Below are 16720 nucleotides of genomic sequence, written 5' to 3' on the forward strand. Positions count from 1 at the left end.
CCCTGCCTCATTCCCTGATTCCTAAGCTCATCCCAGAAAAAGCCAAATGGAGAACATTCTGGATGGAAGTGCTACACTTCCCCTAATTACACTGATCACAAGACTTGATCTGATCAATTAAATGGCCTGCACACCTTGACTGACTACAATTATACCATATTTGAGGGTTCTCCGTTTCCCTACCATTTTAAAATTTTATCATCTCAATTTTATCTGGAAATTCAGTCATCACGTTAAGGTCCAAGGCCCTGTTTAGTGTATGCTGTGTACCATAGCTAAGTGAAAGCTATAAATGGAATATTTAAACACGGACTTAACTGAGTATGAAACAGTCCCAAGCAGAAGCTTCAGAGAAAACTACAATTCATTTTATGTCTCTAATCTATTTTTAAATGGTATATATTTTAAATCCCTCTAAATACAGTGTCTGGCTGTTTTCTTATTAAGATGAGAGAAGGGAGGAAAGTATCTTTACATAACATACAGTTTACAACATAAATAAAGGCAACTTTTTTCTGTATATTGTTGGTGAAACATTTTTATTGTCTTAAAAATATGTCCTTTTCTCAAAGGATTCTAGTGTACATTTTGAAAATAAAAGCATAAATTAACAAGAGGGAAGTCCTGCATCTTTAATGTCATTCAATGAAAGACTGAGCCAGGTTTTCAAACAATCAGCATTTTATAATAGCAGCAATATTTGACAGTAGAGAAATGAACACAGATACAGCAGTCCCTCCTATTTGGGCCATTTTTGCACAAACCAGTTTCAGCTGCATTCAAAGTGACATCAAAAAGCTGGATATTCCCCGCCTGAATCCAGCTGCTGGGCTTTGATGTCCTATCTCTGGCCACAGCCATGGCTTCTCAGACCCCTTACACCCTTAGACAAAGCAAAGATTGCTTTGCCAAAGGCCCTAAGCAGATGTTTTTAGCTCTGCAGAGCCCCCACTGTTCACCCACAAAGGTCTTTGGGTAATGAGTCTGTGTTCAGTAGAAACACCTGAGATCAAGATGGCGGAATGTTGTACTGAAGGGCTGAGTAAGATAAACTTCTCATTCCTTTCCCTTGCAAACTATTATCGGAATTTATTTGCTTTGAGGTCTATTTTTAACATTTCAAAATAGATAGTTTAAACCTATTATTTTAAAAATAGAAAGGCTGAAAAGCAGTGAGTCCAAAATATCCCAATCTGCCCCTTAAAGCACAGCCAGATCTGATCACTCCTGGCAGGCGCCACAGCAGCAAAACGGCATTAAAGTTTTTCTCAAATGGGATGTGAGTGGCCCCAGATAACATTTGCCTACTTTTCCCACTCCCCCCTTTTACATGAAGCCTTGAGTGTCTAAACCATGGGTTTCAATCAATTTTCTCCCTCCCTCTTAATTAGGGGGTGACAGCACACTCATGGAAATGAACATACTGCTGTCTACAACAGGCAGTTTTCAAGGCAAATTCAGAGGCAAGTAGGAGATGGGAACTATGAATTTGGGAGTTGGGAAGACCTGAATTTGAATCTTGCTTCAGAAACTATTATAAGACCTTTGAGCCTCAGTCATCTAATCTGTAAAATGGGGATAATAACAGCCCTGACCTCACAGGGATGTGTGAGGATTGAGTGAGATAATATATGGAAAGTGCTTTGCAAATCTTAAAGCATTCTATAGAGTTCATGTTTGGTGGATAAGTGAACTTTATTACAAGGGATTAATATGTATTAATAGGAAAGGTAGTGTGGTATAATGGATAGGGAATAGTCACAAAGCCAGAAAGACTGGGTTCACATACTACCTTTGACAATGAACCACTCACAAGGTCTCATCTCTTAAATGTTGAGGTACATTAAGTTACAGAGCACTTGACACATAAATTGCTAGAGAAAATTGGGAGTTCTATCAATGAAATCACAGCTATAGTTCCTATTCTCAAAGCTTATTAACAATAAAAGGGAGATATTGCACAATTAAAGGGTTAAACTGAACAATACACATAACAAAGAATATATGGTTTTCTCACCAACATTGGTCCCCTGTGTCTGCCATGGTCCTGAGGGTAGTTGGGAGAGGGAAATTCTGAATTGGGCCCAGATAATTCTTAACCTTTTCACTTTTTTTTTGGGGGGGGGCAGGGATGGCACAGGCTTGGTGTACCCAGATCAGCCTCTTCCAGCCAACTGGTGACTTTAGGCTACTCCAGATCCCATGGCCTCTTCCTCAATCTTCCTCATTCCATCAAACTAGAACAAAAAGCCAAGTATTCTGAATTTTGTTCTTTCCTCTAGATTCTAGCCCCCATCTTCTAATTATGTAACTGATGAGTTAATAGATGCCTAGGGTAAGATATACCCATTTCATATCACTGTATCCAGTACTACGGACAGCGTTTCCCCCTTCAATACTTCCAGGGTCTAGACATTCATGAGTAGGGGGTACTCACTCCCAAGGCATAATCACACCCCCACAAAAATTTATAGGAGATGGTGCAGTAGAAAGAGCACTAGCTCTGGAGTTCAAATCCGGCTTCAGACACTTAATACTTCCTAGCTATGTGACCCTAGGCAAATCACTTAATTTCAAAACACACACACATACATACATACACACACACTGTGTAACAGATGATTCTTATAACTATGTTGTCCAAAAAATGCATTAACCTAAAGCCAACCTGATGAATCTCTCTGAACTTGGACTGGTCCTGAAAAAAGCCCAAAGTCTTTTCCAGGCCACAAGGAGGTATCAGAACAGGATTTCAGTGGAGGAAGTCCACCTACAAGTTTTTAAACACTAAGTACAAACCAACCGATTGCCAGATTTTATACTTAATACTTCAAACACCTTGTATCTGTATTCCTAAGATTTAAATGTCAAAATATGAATTTAATTCACTTTACAAGAAAGATGATAAAGGACATTTTCCCCTTGAGATTTTCTTTGCCATTTAAAAAATCTTGTTGTCTATTGACCGACCTAATGGTAGCCATCTCTAGGGTAGGAGGTGGAGGGGAGGGAAGGAAAAAAAAAAGAAATTTACATGATCATTTTATTGTATATTTGAAAGAAATAGCAAATTGTGCATAGCAGATTTGTAGTTTCATGTGCAATCATCTTTTTTATTGTACTATGTTATAGAAATGCTTGTTTTATTCCATAATTCTTTTAAAAAAATGCATGGATGGATTGAGGGTGGGGAGGGTATTGAGTATGTGTGCATTGAAGGTTTATCTGCCTGAAAACTATAGCTATGTTTCTCTGGGACAGATTTTTTTTAAACCCCACTTCTGCTAAAAGCTAATTCCTCTGAAATTAGCTTCTGAACCTCCACCACAATCAGTTGATGCAATACATCAGGGATATTTAGACAGGACAATTATAAAGTACTGAACAGATTTCTAATTTTAGGGTTTGAATGAGCATTCTATGACTGAACATTTGTGTCCCTCTAAGATTCCAATGAAATATGTCTGATTTTTACTAAAATGGACCCCACTGACTTAAATTCAGATCTGGATGTAATACCCATGGGTTGTGGTTTATAATTGATTTGGAATGACACATGATGAATCCCATGCACATTTTCCTAACACTTGATAATTCACTGAAGTTTCCGCATGAGATTTTGATAGGTATCTCTTTCAGATTTCCATGAATGGCACAATTTCACATACTCTTTTCCTTGTGTCACGATTTTCTTTTCTAATGCAGGATCATTGACCAGTCTTTTGGCCAGCTGTACAAATTCCTGAGAAAGAGATGGGTGATGATGGGAAGGAAAGAAACAAACACAAATCATTAATTAGGAATATAATCTCTGCAAATAATTGCAAGATCATTTATCTATTTGCACTTCTGGCCTGCCTTCTGCCTTTCTTCCTTTTTCCAAGATAAACTGTCAATGACTTTGATACTTTAAGGCTATGGAAAGGAGTCAGAGCAGGCGCTCCCAGTACAACAGAAACCATTGTCCTTCTAGGATACTTCAGAAGACTATTCGGGGGAGTTAGTTACTGTTTTCGGAAAGAAAATCCCCACTAAGACAGGCCTCAGATGTCAGGCACACAAGTGGACCTTGGACCATACATAAAGTATTTCTGATTTATATTTATATAAAAGTCTGCCCTCCACTGGTCAACAATGGCTAAACATCAACAACACCAGCACCACTTAAATACACCAACAGAGAAGGAACCATTTTAACCTAATTTATTTGCTAGAGAGTATGTGTTGATTAAAAAAAAAAAAAAAGTTTGGTAAAGTGGATAGATGAATGAATAGATAGATAGATAGATATGCAGATAGACAGACAGGTGGATATGTGGATAGATAGATAGGTGGACAGATAGATGATATATGATGAATAGATGGATAGATAGATAGATGACAGAGAAAAGAGAGAGAAAGCTACAGAAAAGTACATAAACATTGGATAAATTAAATAAATAAAAAATAAATGACAGGTAGACAGATAAGATACTAGATAGAATAAATAAATGAGAGATACAGGAAGACAGGTAGATAGACTACATAGATAAGAGAAACAGACAGATGGACAGATTTTACAGATCTATGTATCTCTATAGATCTCTAAATATAAAGAAAGAAACAGAAGATGGAAAGAGAAAATAATAAAAGCTTGGGAAAAACAAGAAAATCAGGAAAGACTTCAGGTAGAAGGTGGCACTTCAGCTAAACCTTAAAGAAAATCAGGGATCCCAAGAGGTAGATTTTAAAGAAAAATATACAGAAGATGGAAACAAAGCCAAGTGACAGAGAATGGAGAGAATAGCATGGAATAATATTGGAGCTCTGGTCTCTGAAGGAGCTGAAGCTAGGAAAAGAAATTAAAGTCAACAGGGAAAGTTAATTGTTTGGAGCATTTTGAGGGATGGGGGAATGTTGTGGATATAATTTACTTAGATATTAGGAAAATTTTGATCAAGAATTTCATGCTAGAATTTCATGATGAACAATATGGGGAGATAGAGACTGGAATAGAATTCAATTAGATGAAGGTAGAGTTGAATGTGTAGCTGAACTGAGAGATGTTATTAGGAGTTCAATGCCCATATGGCAGGAGTTCTCCCTGGAAGGAATATACCCACAGATATTTTTGGCCCTGTACTTTTTACATTTATATCAATGACTTAGTGAAAGATGTAGATGGCATATTCATCCAGTTTCCAAATGACAGAAAGTCTAGAGAAATAGTTAACAAAATGAATGACAAGGGATTTCAACGGGATAAAGCACTGGGCTGAATTTATAAGATGAAATTCAATAGAAAAAAATGTAAAATCATACACTTGGATCCAAAAAAAAATCAGATTCATCAGTAAAATATGGAGGAGGCACAGTATCTATTTTGTAAAAAACAACAACAAAGAGCAACTCAAGTTCAAACCCAGCCTTAGACACTTGACACTTACTAGCTGTGTGACCCTGGGCAAGTCAGTTAATCCTATTTGCCTAGAAAACAAACAAACAAACAAAAAGGGAAGAAGAGAGGAAGGAAGGGAGGGAGGAAGAGACAAAAGAAAAACATCCTGAAGGTTTTAGGGAATTGCAAGCTCAACATTAATCATAATTATGATATGACATCCAAAAAAAAAAAAAAAAAAAAAAAAACTAATGAAACCTTGAGCTGTATCTAGAGGCAAAGATTCCTCAATAGCAAAGTGAGCTACACTGTCTGACTTTTCTTCTTCCTTCCTTTCTTCTCGCCCTCTCCCTCTTCCTTCCTTCTTTTCTCACTCTCTCCCTCTCTTCCTCTCTCCATCCCTCCCATCCTTTTCTTTATTCCCCCTTCCTTCCTTCCTTCCATCAGATTGTCTGAAATGAGTCCTATGCTCAGTTCTGAGTGTCTCTGTTTAAGAAAAATGATAAGATGGAATAGCCAGAAGAAAGCAGAAAGCATGGTGAAGAGCCTGGAGTTCATGTCATATGATGGTCAGTAGAAGGCATTAAGGATGTTTAGCTTGAGGAACAAAAGGCTCCAGGGGAACATGGAAGCTACATTCAAATACGTAGAGGACTACCCCACTGAGTTGTTATCAGACCTGATCTGTTTGATCCTCGAGGCAGAACCAGGAATAATAGGTAGTTTTTGTTGTTGTTGTTATTCTTATGTTAGATGGTGTCCAACTCTTTGTGACCCTGTGGACCATACTGTCCATGGGAGTTTCTTGGTAAAGATAGAGTGATTTGCCATTTCCTTCTTCAATGAATTAAGGCAAATAGGTTAAGAGATTTGCCCAGGATCACACAGCTAGTGTCTGAAGCCAGACTTAAACTCAACTCTTCCTGACTCCAGGCTCAGTGCTCTAGCCACTGAGCTACCTGTCTGTCTCAGGATAAAAAGAAACTAATTTAGGCTTTGTTTCAGTGAAAATTTTCTTAATAATGAAAGCTATTACCAAGTAGATTGGGCTACCTCGAGAAGCAATAGGCGCACCCTCATTGGACATCTTCAGACAAAGGCTGTACACCCATTCTTTTGTCTCTTCCTCCCTTTTTGTTTATTTGTTTTCTAGGCAAGTAGGATTAACTGACTTGCCCAGGGTCACACAGCTAGTAAGTGTCAATGGTTTATGGTAGGGACTTCTTTGGTGCATTAGGCAGACTACATGGCTGCTGGATCCCTTTAAGTTCTTAGTTCCTTTGAGTTGAAGCTAGGCTTGGGGGACGGCTGTGCAGAAGCACAGAGACAGGTGGTGAACATGTAGGAAGACAGCCAGGTGTCCAATTTGGCTAGACTGGAGCACAGTGTGCTTGAAAGGGAGTGATGTGTAATAAGGCCAGAAAGTAGGTTGCTGAATGACTAAACGAACCTATAAATTTAAAGTCCTTCTCTCTCAAAGTCCTTCTAGGTCTCACTATCTAAATCCTATTATCACTATTTCTTTCTTTCTTTTTATTTTTCAAATGAGGAAAATGAGGTCTCTCATTTATATTCCTCACAAAGGCCCCAATTTTGAATAAAAGATAGAGGTATCTGATACAAGCAAAGATTGATAAATATAATGCAACAAACATTTATTAAGTTCCTAATGTGGGCAGAACACCCTGTGCAGTGGGAGAGATACAGCTGGATAAGGCACAATCCCTGCCCCCAAAGACTTTATAGACTATACCCACAAAGCAAATAGAAAGAAAAATTAAAGCTTTAGTCTATGTATGGGCAAGATTTACAAAAACATATAAGATTTTTCCATATATACCCACTATAATAAGTCTACACATACACAAAGATTTTTGTAGAATGAGAAACTTTAAGGGAATGTTAAGTCTGGGTGTCTGGAAACTAAATAAAACAACAGACAATCATCTCTTCTGGATGCCTGAGGGCAGGGGGTAGACTCCACCATTTCTCATGGTCTATTTTAGCTTTAAGATTATTTTCCTCTAGGCCAAACTGAATTCTACTGGGTTATCAATGAGGTCTTTTTGAGAAAGCTACTAAGAGATAATGAAACATAGTATATGCATTTTTTTATACACAGAAACCTAACACCTGATTTAATTGTATGCTAGAATCTAGATGAAAAGGGGTTATAGCATATAGCTTTCTTTACCTCAGTGAAACAAGTATTCAAAATAAGGCCCCAGTTTCATGGCCCAACGTTCCAAGCCACCTGGTAAAATTCCTCAAGGCTTTTATTATGCAATTTTGAATTGTATAAGCTGCCAGGAAACAGATCTACTGCTTGTCAAACATTTATTCCAGCCCCACCCCTCCCCATGAGTTGGTCTCTCTTCTCTCTCACTGGTTTATTCTACTGCCAAATATTTCTTGGAATCATTTCTGTGGCAGCATACAAATATAAAATATGGATAAAGCTCAAAATAATACCAAATAATAGAAGCCCTGGGAGAAAAAATTAGGAAATGGACTGGGTACATGTGAGAAATCTGTCTGCTGAAAGAATCAAGCAAAATTAGAGGGGAAGGGGAAGGGGGGGGAGGGGACTTCAGAAAGTCCATGCAAAAGATCAAGTTCTCACCATTCATGAGATCTCCTGAGAATGGAATAGTATGTGATATAAGGATCGGTGAGAAATTAATTTTTCAAGAGTTTTTATCATCAGCAACTGATCAGGCTCCTCATCATTTTCAAGGAAGGAAGAAAATAAAAATAAATATCTGATCACTAAAGGTTTTTCCTCACTTTCTTGGATATTCTCCTGTCCAAAGGCAAAATGGAGGACTTCCTAGAGAAGTAAAGTCTTTGAGACACTCTTGTTTCCAGAAGAACTTATGTTGGTTAACTCCAGTATAGGAAAACAAACGGGTTTTTTTTAATGATACCCACTGTAATTTAAGATCAGCACTGGAAAAACCAGGTGGATGAAGAATGCCTAAAGGTCAATTCAATTCAACACTTCTTATAGACAAAGTACTGGGTTACATGCAGAGGATGCAAAAATACAAACAAAACAACTACCTTTTAAGCAGGTAGAGCAACAACCTTAAAAAACAGGAAAATATATACGGGTTGAGGACTGAGAATGGATAGAAGAACAAAGTAGGCCAAGTAAATGGATTAACTATAGGTCAAAACTGTAAGAAATACTGCAAGAGAATAATAAGAGTAATAAGTAAGTAATAATAATAAGTAATAAGGGAAGACAGAACTGCTGTGGTAGGCTAGAAGGGGAAAGAAAGGATGGAATGACTTGATGTAAGAAATGGGAATACAAAATAAGTTTTTAGGTGGCTATTTTCCTCAGAGTGAAACATCGTATCAGCACAATAAGCACAATGTTTTGTATATCAAGAGGGGAAAGTGTGGGGCAATGGACACCACAAGGGTAGGCTGGAGTCCTGCTTTGGACAATACTGGCTGTGTAACATGAAATGAATCACTTCATTTCTCAATGACCTAGCCAACTCTCCATGATAAGTTTCAGAGAAGGTGCCAACCTGAATTGGTAGAGGGAGTACCTTCACCATGTTCCATACACCAATGAAACCACAGGTGTGTTATATCTTCCTATTCTGCTGTAAGTAAAGCCCTGTGCAAATCTTAAAGAGCTACATGATATCAACTATTGCCCTTGTTATTGTATCTCCCCTGATTGCAAACTCCAGGCACTATACCTTGAGATATCAATCACTATCACATACAATACCATGTAGTAATACATAAATAGCTAAGTTGTGAAATTCCACTCAAATATATGAAGTATCTTCCTGTGGACTCTCGTGAAGATGAACTAGCTGGGAAAGGGGAGTGAAGGAAGGGCAGTAGCAAATGACCCTTAGAAGGAACATCACGATGACACAAAAGGAATCGTCTTCCTTTCTCCTAAATCACAGCAACAAAAATCGTTTTTTTACCCTCAGTGACATGACAAAATAATAGCATGACTTCCTAAAGAAAGTTAGCAATTTACATAAATTATTTTAAAATGAAATACAAAAAAATGGCTATTAAAAATGCTTTAGCAGATAGATACTGGGGGATGGGAGAATATAATCTGTGACTAGAAACGAGGGACATTAGAGTTTAAAATAAATGAGGAATATAATAGTCTTGTCCTTATCTGCAAAGTGCTGGATGCAGTGCCAGAAAACATGGAGAGATGCTGCTACCAGAAGGATGCTTCCTATCCAAAAGAAAGAGTCTACTTTAGAGACCGTTTAGAAGACATCTCCCTTAGTGATACTAGTGATAAAAACATACTGGCAGAGATTACATTAAAATACTCCCCTGAATCTGTGATCACATCTTTTCCAATGATTCAGATCACAAACTTCCCCAAACATCCATTCTGTATGACTCCCATCCATGTCCTCCCACCAATATGACATAGGATTTGCGGGACCAGGATTACAGCAAAGCTGTCTACCTATCCCACCTCACCATCACCACATGACCAGCTCATCTTTTCCCCATCATACACTTTAGGGCATAACTGATGCCTTTAATGATAAAACTAACTGTTAATAATATGATAGCTGCTTATTATTACCTGATAATAGCTTAAATTGATAAAGCACTTTTCTTAACATAACCCTATGAAGTAGGCAGTACAGGTATTATGTCATCTCTATTTTACAAATGAGGCAATTTAGATTCTGAGAGACCATGACTTTCTGGTAGAAGTGTATCCAGCAAGAATAGGAGCTGAATTTTGAACTAATATTTCCTAATTCTTTGGTCTACCACAAGGTGTTCTCTTTCTCAGGAAGGGAGGAAGAAAGGGAAAGAGTGAGAGAGGAAGGGAAGGAGGAAGGGAAAGAGTGAGAGAGAAAGGGAGGGAGAGAGAAAAGGGAAAGAAGGGAAAGGAGGAGGGAAGGAAGGGAAGGAAGGGAAGGGAAAGGGAGGGAAAAGAAGGAGGGAGGGAGGAGTGGGAAGGGAGGAAGGGAGAAAGGGAGGAAGGAAATAAGCATTTATTAAGCACCTACTACATGCCAAACTCTGTACCTGTACTTTAGAAATATTACCTCATTTGAACCCCACAATCATCCTAGGCGGCTGTCATAATTATTCCAATTTTAAAATTGAAACTGAGTCAGACAGAGATGAACAGGGTCACTCAGGGTCACATACTTAATCATAATAGCTAATGGATTTGAACTCCAGTTTTACCACAGCAGGCCTAGCACTCTATATTCACTGTGTTCCACTTGAGGTAAGTACTTAATAAAATGAATAAACAAATGGTTTCATTTATTCTTCAACTCTCATCCTTTTGTTTACCATCCTGCAGAGCTCATTTGCATTTATTTTTCTTTTAAATTTTATTTTATTCTGAACTTAAACACTAAAAAAAAGAGCATTTCTACAACACAAAACCAGGATTGAATACGAAAAAGCTGTGATTCTCCATTTCATACTAATTTTTTAAGGCTATATTCCAAAGTCCCCATGCTCCAGCTTGCCATCAGGAAGGAGAAGCCACAGGTGACCCCACCGGGATGTGACCCTGAAGGCTTTAAATGGAGAGGGCAGGCCCAGAAACATCTCTAGTGAATGTTGGAGTTCTTGGCAAAGTAACCAGGAGATGAGGCAGAGCAGAAGAGCAGGTGCATTAAAAAAATATGAAAGCAAATTTGCAATTAAGTCATTGTAGTTATGCCTTTGGGAGACAAAAATGAATGGGAAACTAAATGGCTAAGAGTGACCCAAGGGAAGTCTAACTTTAGTTGTGCGATTAAAGGAGCAATTAAGGAGAGAAGCAGCTCGGAGGGACAGAGGAACTCATCACCTGCAAGGCAATTCAGGCCCTTTCGGCATCTCCCTGCTAGATAGACAATCTGCCTGAACCAAGGCTTGGAACTCCCAGGATTTTCATGGGCAAACATTTCCGGTATCCCCACTGGATTTATTTCTATCCCTAGATGATGTAGATGATATATGGCCTGATCGTCATACATGGCCCATTTCTTAATGACCACTTATCCCCCCGATGTAACATTAACTCAGCGCACACTCTTATTTCAAGTCTGAGCAGTATCAGGGACAGTGCAGGGCTTTTTAACTGGTAAATAAACAGCTCTGTTGGTATCAAGGAAAATGTGTTGTTTGGGAGATAAGCGGCCCTGGCTTGCTGTATATATATGTGTGACTTCTGGATACAGGGATGCTTCATAAACAAGACCCACAGTCTCAGTACACACGGTGATAACATATGTACATCCCTAGCCTGTGGAGAATCTACAGGGCAGGAATATAATGAAGTCAATGACAGCTAGCTCATGGAAACTTGTTTAATGACACAGAGTAGTGGGGGTGGAGGGAGGGAGGAGATCGTCCCATTGTTTCTGTTACTGACAATTTGAGAAGAGAATACACGTCAGTTTTTTGGGGACAGGCTGCTAAAGTCCTGGGGGAGATAGTGCAAGGGATAATGATATGACCAAGGTTTTTCTATAAAACACTCTAAGTTTGATAAATAAACACCAGTATTCTTGAAGATAGATCAGGTAAAGAACAATGGCAGAGCTTATGATTTCACTGATGCTGTTACTTAATTTAAAAACAGTGTCTGGTATCCAGTAGGCCTTCAATAAATATTTGATAAGTGAATAAATGGAAAACTAGCTGCTAATTAAAAAAAGATCGGTCCATGCCAAAGGCATCTGTCTTAAATTACAAGCACCCACAAAGCAGATAACATACTTGTTAGGTCACTTTAAAGAAACAAGAAGCAGCAAAATTTATAAAGCACTTACTATGTGCCAGGCACTAGGGACACAAAAACAATAAACAAAATAATCCCTGCCCTCACAAAACTTATATTCTACTTAGAAAAAAGCAAATTTGCAATTAAGACATTGCAGTTATGCCTTTGGGAGACAAAAATAAATGGGAAACTAAATGGCTAACAGTGACCCAAGGGACCCAAGTGTTTATTAGAAAAAAATAGCATGTATACAGATGATTAAATACAAAAAATAATTTCCAGGGAAGGGTATTAGCATATACGCCCCTTTAGGAGTGATACCCAAAGTGCATCTTCAAAGAAATCAAATATTCTATAAGGTTAAGAGGAGGAAGAATTGCATTTCAAGGATGGGATATCATAATCAGAGAACAGAAGCTGGACCACAGAGTCTGTGAAGGACAATAATATATAACAAGCCTAGAAAGAAAGCAGGAGCCAGCCTTCCCTTAGAAGCAGTTGGAATAGCAATAGTTAAGAGCTTCAGGCTGGGCTTGAAGAGAGGAAAAACTAAATGCAAATCTGGGTTCAGATACTTCAAAGTTGTGTGACTCTGGGTTGTCATTTTAGCTCTCTTTGCCTCAGTATCCTCAGCTATAAAATGGGGATGATAATAATACCTTCTTTGAAGGATGGTTATGAAGACCAAATGAGTTATTTGTGGAAAGTTTTTAGCATAACACCTGTCACATAGTAGGTACTATAAAAATACTCATTTCTTTCCCATTCCCAGGTTGAGAAAGTCTAAATGCCAATAAAAAAAAAGCCTGTATTTTATCTGAGAGTTGACAGAGAACCACTGGAATTTCACATTAGACCCAACACATTAAAAACAGGAAATACTCATACAGAATGATCTCTGATGTGAGAGGTGGGAGATAAGAAGCTTTAAATTCCCTCAAATTTGCAGAATCATTTTTTTAAAAAGGATTTGTCATCCTCCTATCATCTGACTTAGTATAGCATGTCATAGGATTACATATTTCCAAACAACTGGAATCCCAGGAGCCATTTGGTTCAATCCTTTCTTTTTACAAAAGCAAAAACCAAGGGGCAATTTTTGCAAGGTCATATAGGAAGGGTCAAAGGTGGGAATTAAATTGCATTATTTGTACAACTAAAAAAAATGATGGTCAGAAAAGTGAGGGTATTTGGTTCAGGGTCACCCAGGGAACCAGGACTAAATTCCAAGTCTTCTCAATCCGTGATCTTCCTCAAGGATCTGAGAAATTTGGCAAGACCACTGTTAACATCTGTTCCTTTTAAGTAAAAAGTCTCCTGCTTTCAAGAAGCTCAGTGTTAAGTAAGGCAGAGATTCATGAAAAGGAATTCCCTATTCAACATCTCCCAAAGTGAAGATTTCTCTGGCCTCTTAAGTCAGTCTCTTTCTTCCACTTTTGGACAGTTATAACTGTTAGGATGTTTTTCTTCTGATGAGAATCCAAAATCAGTCTTTGTCATTTCATTGCATTGTCTCTAACTCTAGCTTCTGGGCCTAAGAAGAACTGATGCATACAGACACTATAGCTTAACACTATAATATGGGCCATATATACAGATTCTATAACTTAACATCGTAATATGGGCCATATATACAGGACACTATAGCTCACCACCATAATATGGGCTATATATACAGATGCTTAATACTGTAACATGGGCCATATATATAGATTCTATAAGTTAACACCATAATATGGGCTATACGTACAGATTCTATAGCTTACCACCATAATGTGCACCATATATACAGATTCTATAGCTTACCACCATAATATAGGCCATATATACAGACACTATACCTTATCACCATAATATGGACCAAATATACAGACGCTATAGCTTAACACTATAATATAGGCCATATATTCAGATTCTTTAACTTAATACTATAATATGAGCCATGTATACAGACTCGATAGCTTAACACCATAATATGGGCCATATATACAGCCGCTACAGCTTACTACCTAGTAAACTGAGATTGTCCTAATAATAAGCACTACAACGCTACTTTCCACTTGAAAATCCCCTCAAAAGAAAAACTTCATGGGAGCCTGGGCAATATTTTCTGTCGCTGAAGCAGAGATGGGCTGATAAAAGAGTATGGGCACTCTATGCTATTAGTTCCTATTTCTGTCTAATGTCCCCCAATAATACCCATGTGAAATATGCCCTCAGCCTGAACCCAAACCTGGGTGGGGAGGATGACACAGAGAGAAGCAAAAGCCAAGAGAAATGTTAAGTCTATACTGTTAAATCAAAGGGAAAAATAGCTGCCTTTTTCCCATCCTAAATCAAAGGGGAATTGAGTTTACCAATGGGGGGAAAAAAGGACAGGAAATGAACCTTAGCCCCTTGCTCATATTTTAAGAGGGCTCCAGATATCATGCATCAGAAGCAGAATGTTCCTTGTGTTACCCAGAGTGCCCCACACGGCTACTATTATTGCTGGGAACAGCGGTTGTGCTGTCACTCCCACAAGAAAGCCTGGCACACACACAGAGCCCATTTTGTCTAGTCCCAGGCGCTCAGCTTTTCTAAGGAGTGAGCCCCACCTTGTGGCTTCAGCTGTATTTTATCCTGAACTAATAAAAGCCCCCGTGGACTCCATGCTCACTCCCATTCTGGTGGCTTTGTGGCCAAGAGGAGAGGCTTACTGCTCACTGTTCATTCGGACTCATCCAGGCCGAGGGAGCCAAGAGGAAGCAGTGCGCACAGTAGGGAGAGAAATGGAGGGCGCACAGTGGGGACAGAAACCTGAGAGAAAACACCTCTGTCCCTGCTTTTGGCTCCCCTAAGGATGAGGAGGATAACCTTTCCTTTATTTATTAAATGGCTTCTCGAGATTTTGATGTAGAAGTCAGAAGGGAGACACAGAGAGAATATAATCTGAGTTGTCCATAAAGAGAGATGGAATAGGAGCCAGCAAGGCATTCAAGTCCTGTCTGTCATACACTATGTGACTCTGAATGAGTCATTTTACCTCAGCTCTTTAGGCAATTCTCTAAGAATCTAAATTGCAAAGAAATTGTCAACTTGCACCTTCTTCACCCAAGGGTCTCTACAGTGATAAAATCACAGATCTGTCCCTACCTTTATAAAGGTACTATTACAGATTGTTGATTTTTTTAACCACATATTCAGTATCATTCCAAATACCATATAATTGGCCCTTCTATTATTCTATGCCTGAGAACATATATGACTTATTTCCTGGCCTCAAGGAGCCTACCAGCTAGAAGGAGGAGATAAATTCATAAGACAAATAAGATTATGCTAACTGTAAAGGACAAAGTCCAAGAGCCATGGGAAACTGAAGGATCCAGTTCCATTTCCTGAATTCTCCTGACAAATTCTATTTTCTCGTTTGTCAGAACTGAAGTCTGAATAGTGGGTGTAGTGGGCAAAGAGAAACTGAAGAAACTGATAATTAAAAATATATATATATGTATATTCCCTGGGCCAGGCAAGAAGATTCTGATAGTGGAGATCAGTTTAGTTCCAAGCTCCCGCCCACTGGAGGTAATCTAGCCAAAAATCCAAATTATGTCAAATCTCTGAAGTTAAATTTCCTCTATAAATTTACTTATGGCCCATCCGAAGGCCACTACCCTCCTTTTAATTGTTTTAGCACTGGCATTCTGCCTCTTGGTCTTTCCCCTTACCTCTCTCCCATGCCACGTGATATTTCTCTTAACCCCATCATGCTTTTCAACCCCACTTCTCCTCCTTGAAGCTAAGTCTTTTTTTTAAGCATCCTGACTCTACCTGTTTTTTGTTTTGTTTTGTTTTTTAGGCAATTGGGTTAAGTGACTTGCCCAGGGTCACACAGCTAGAAAGTGTTAAGTGTCTGAGGCCAGATTTGAACTCAGGTCCTCCTGACTTCAGGGCTGGTGCTCTATCCACTGTACCATCTAGGTGCCCCAATTAAGTCTTTTAGGGTGCTAAGTCCCTTTCAGGATTTAGCCTGCCAGCAAAAAAAACATGCCCAATCTCATGGGATACTCTCTTTCTACTGGTAAGTGTGAGTTCTGTTGAGAAGCTTATCTTTATATAGTCTCCCATTCTATTTCTATTGGATCCCATCAATTTGTCTGTAACTTTTTTCCTAAATAAATCTGCCTTTTGTCAAAGAGAATGGTGAATATGCATTCTTCACATGACCAGACCCCAACATTTAGTGCTTACCATCATCTGGGTCTACATCAGCCACATCAAGAACTACCCTGAGTCAGCAAATGCTTGTTACCATCATGTCATCATCTTAGGAACCTCATTATTGGGAAATCCCACCATTCTGCTAGATCTAATCAGCCTTGGGTCCTGCAATTCATCAGTACTCTTTGCTACTCTGCCTAGATCTCTAAGATCTCCACTTAAAGCCACTTCCTCATTTCCTACTCCAGTAGAGTCCCTAGGATTTCTCCATCATGTCCCTCCCCCACTCCCTACCCCCAGCTTTTTAGCTTCTTTTCGCATGTAGTCTTTCTCCACTAAATCTATAAACTCCATTTCTTTTTTTTTTTTTAATTTGCATTTGTATCCTCAGC

General features: G+C 38.7%; 1 protein-coding gene across 3 annotated transcripts in view; it reads right to left on the bottom strand.

The window, feature by feature from the left end:
• Nucleotides 1–509: 509 nt before the first annotated feature.
• The window catches only part of GLT1D1 (glycosyltransferase 1 domain containing 1), a 113271-nt gene continuing 97060 nt past the window's right edge, over nt 510–16720 (bottom strand). For all 3 annotated transcript variants that reach the window (XM_051972613.1, XM_051972612.1, XM_051972614.1), the window contains one exon: nt 510–3742. In XM_051972613.1, the coding sequence (XP_051828573.1) occupies nt 3596–3742 (147 nt within the window). In that variant the 3' untranslated portion in view covers nt 510–3595. The remainder of the gene's footprint in view (nt 3743–16720) is intronic.

Source organism: Antechinus flavipes, chromosome 1, assembly GCF_016432865.1.
Source record: "Antechinus flavipes isolate AdamAnt ecotype Samford, QLD, Australia chromosome 1, AdamAnt_v2, whole genome shotgun sequence".
Classification (NCBI taxonomy): Eukaryota; Metazoa; Chordata; class Mammalia; order Dasyuromorphia; family Dasyuridae; genus Antechinus; species Antechinus flavipes.